Raw genomic sequence first — 1512 nt, forward strand, 5'->3', positions numbered from 1 at the left:
GGTGCCGGTGCTGCAGAGCCCGCGAGGTGTCTGGGAGTTGGGCGAGAGCTGAAGACTTGGAGGCTCTTATACCTCCGTGCAGGCGGAAAGTTTGGGGGCAGCAGTGTCATTGGCCTGACGTGGGGAGGAGGGACTTTTCGAAGTTTTATAGGAAAGTTTCCGCTTTCCAGTCCCCCTCCCCCGTCCCACCTCCCTTCCTCGGGGTCTAACAATTCGTCCTCCCAGACCATTCAAAAACGACCTGGCCCGGGCGGCCGGCCCCTCCACCCGCCTCCTTGCGGTCCTCCCCCTTCCCTCCCCGTCGCCTTCCTCGGGCGGGCGCGGGGCGATTTCCTTACCCGCCGGAGCGTGCGGGCAGCGCCCCTGAACCCTAGCGCAGCCCAGGAAGCGGCCGGAGGAGACTGTCCTGGCCGCGGTGGTAGCCGCATCCGGAGTGGCTGTGACAGCAGCAGTGGCAACAGCTTCTACACAGTGGGTGATGTCTCATCTCGCCCAAGAGCCCTCTAGGTCCGTGGGGCCGATTTGGGATTGCTGGGGCTGGGGGTAGGGGGTGGTGTGGGGTGGGGGGGCATGCCAAGAAAACTGTCAACCGCGGAGCCCACTCAATGGTCAGGTAGACGAACCCCTTGGAGTTCCAAGGGCCAAACCGCCGCGGCCCAGCCCCGAGGTCCTGGGCGTTTCTGAAGACGTGGCCGCGCGGCGGGGGCTGAGGATTTGCGTCCTGGCCTGCTCTCTCACCCTTCTGGGCCCTCCTTTCCTCTCTACAACGGCCCAGTCTAACACTCCCCAACATCCAAAGGACTACGCCTCGGAAGGTGCTCGAAAGAGGCAGAAGTTCACTCTCCGGTACAAGGAAACCCAGTCCATGGGAAAGGCAGCAGAGCCAGAGGGGGGCAGCGCAGCGCCTTTGCTGCCGCCCTGACAGCTGGCAGTGCCAACCCAAGGGAGAGACCCTGTGGCCATTTCATCCCCACCCCCAAATTAGGCCCCGCATTGTGACCCTGAAAGGCCAGCTTGTAAGAGTGAAGTGGGAATTTGATAGCGCCTGGACATAAGGGGCTGCCCGCTCTGAGACCCCCGCACCCAGCCCCCACTATCTAGGGGATCCAATGAACAATTAGGTTTCGTGAGCCCCAAACGCATGCCAATTACTTGGATACACTAACATTTTAAGCATTTCTGTCTGTATGTTAAAACGAAGAGCCCCAAAGAGGGTGTTAATGGGAATGCTTCCTGGCAAACTGGAAGCAACAAAGTTGGTGAACAAGAAAGAAAGCCACCTTGGATAAGAAGCCCTCTTTTGCAATGCCATATTTGTTCCCTTTTTGAAATGAATGGAGGTACAATAACCGTTTCATGTCCATCCCTTACACGGCAAAGTAAAAGGCTGGAGTCAGTACACAGTGTTGGGGTGGGGGCAGCGTTTGGGGGCGACGAGTTTTGTGCACCCTGCACATAAAGTCCGCTCATGGGCTCCTCAGTACGGACTCGCCAGTGGGAACAATTAATTAA

The 1512-nt window shown here is 58.6% G+C and overlaps 1 protein-coding gene across 1 annotated transcript in view; it reads right to left on the reverse strand.

Moving 5' to 3' along the window:
- The window catches only part of TWIST1 (twist family bHLH transcription factor 1), a 97714-nt gene extending 97286 nt beyond the window's left edge, over positions 1 to 428 (reverse strand). Inside the window, exon 1 of the mRNA XM_011944206.1 lies at positions 339 to 428. Within this exon, the coding sequence (XP_011799596.1) occupies positions 339 to 428 (90 nt within the window). The remainder of the gene's footprint in view (positions 1 to 338) is intronic.
- Positions 429 to 1512: the final 1084 nt, after the last annotated feature.

The sequence above is a fragment of the Colobus angolensis genome, unplaced genomic scaffold, assembly GCF_000951035.1.
Source record: "Colobus angolensis palliatus isolate OR3802 unplaced genomic scaffold, Cang.pa_1.0 Scaffold229, whole genome shotgun sequence".
NCBI classification, from domain to species: Eukaryota; Metazoa; Chordata; class Mammalia; order Primates; family Cercopithecidae; genus Colobus; species Colobus angolensis.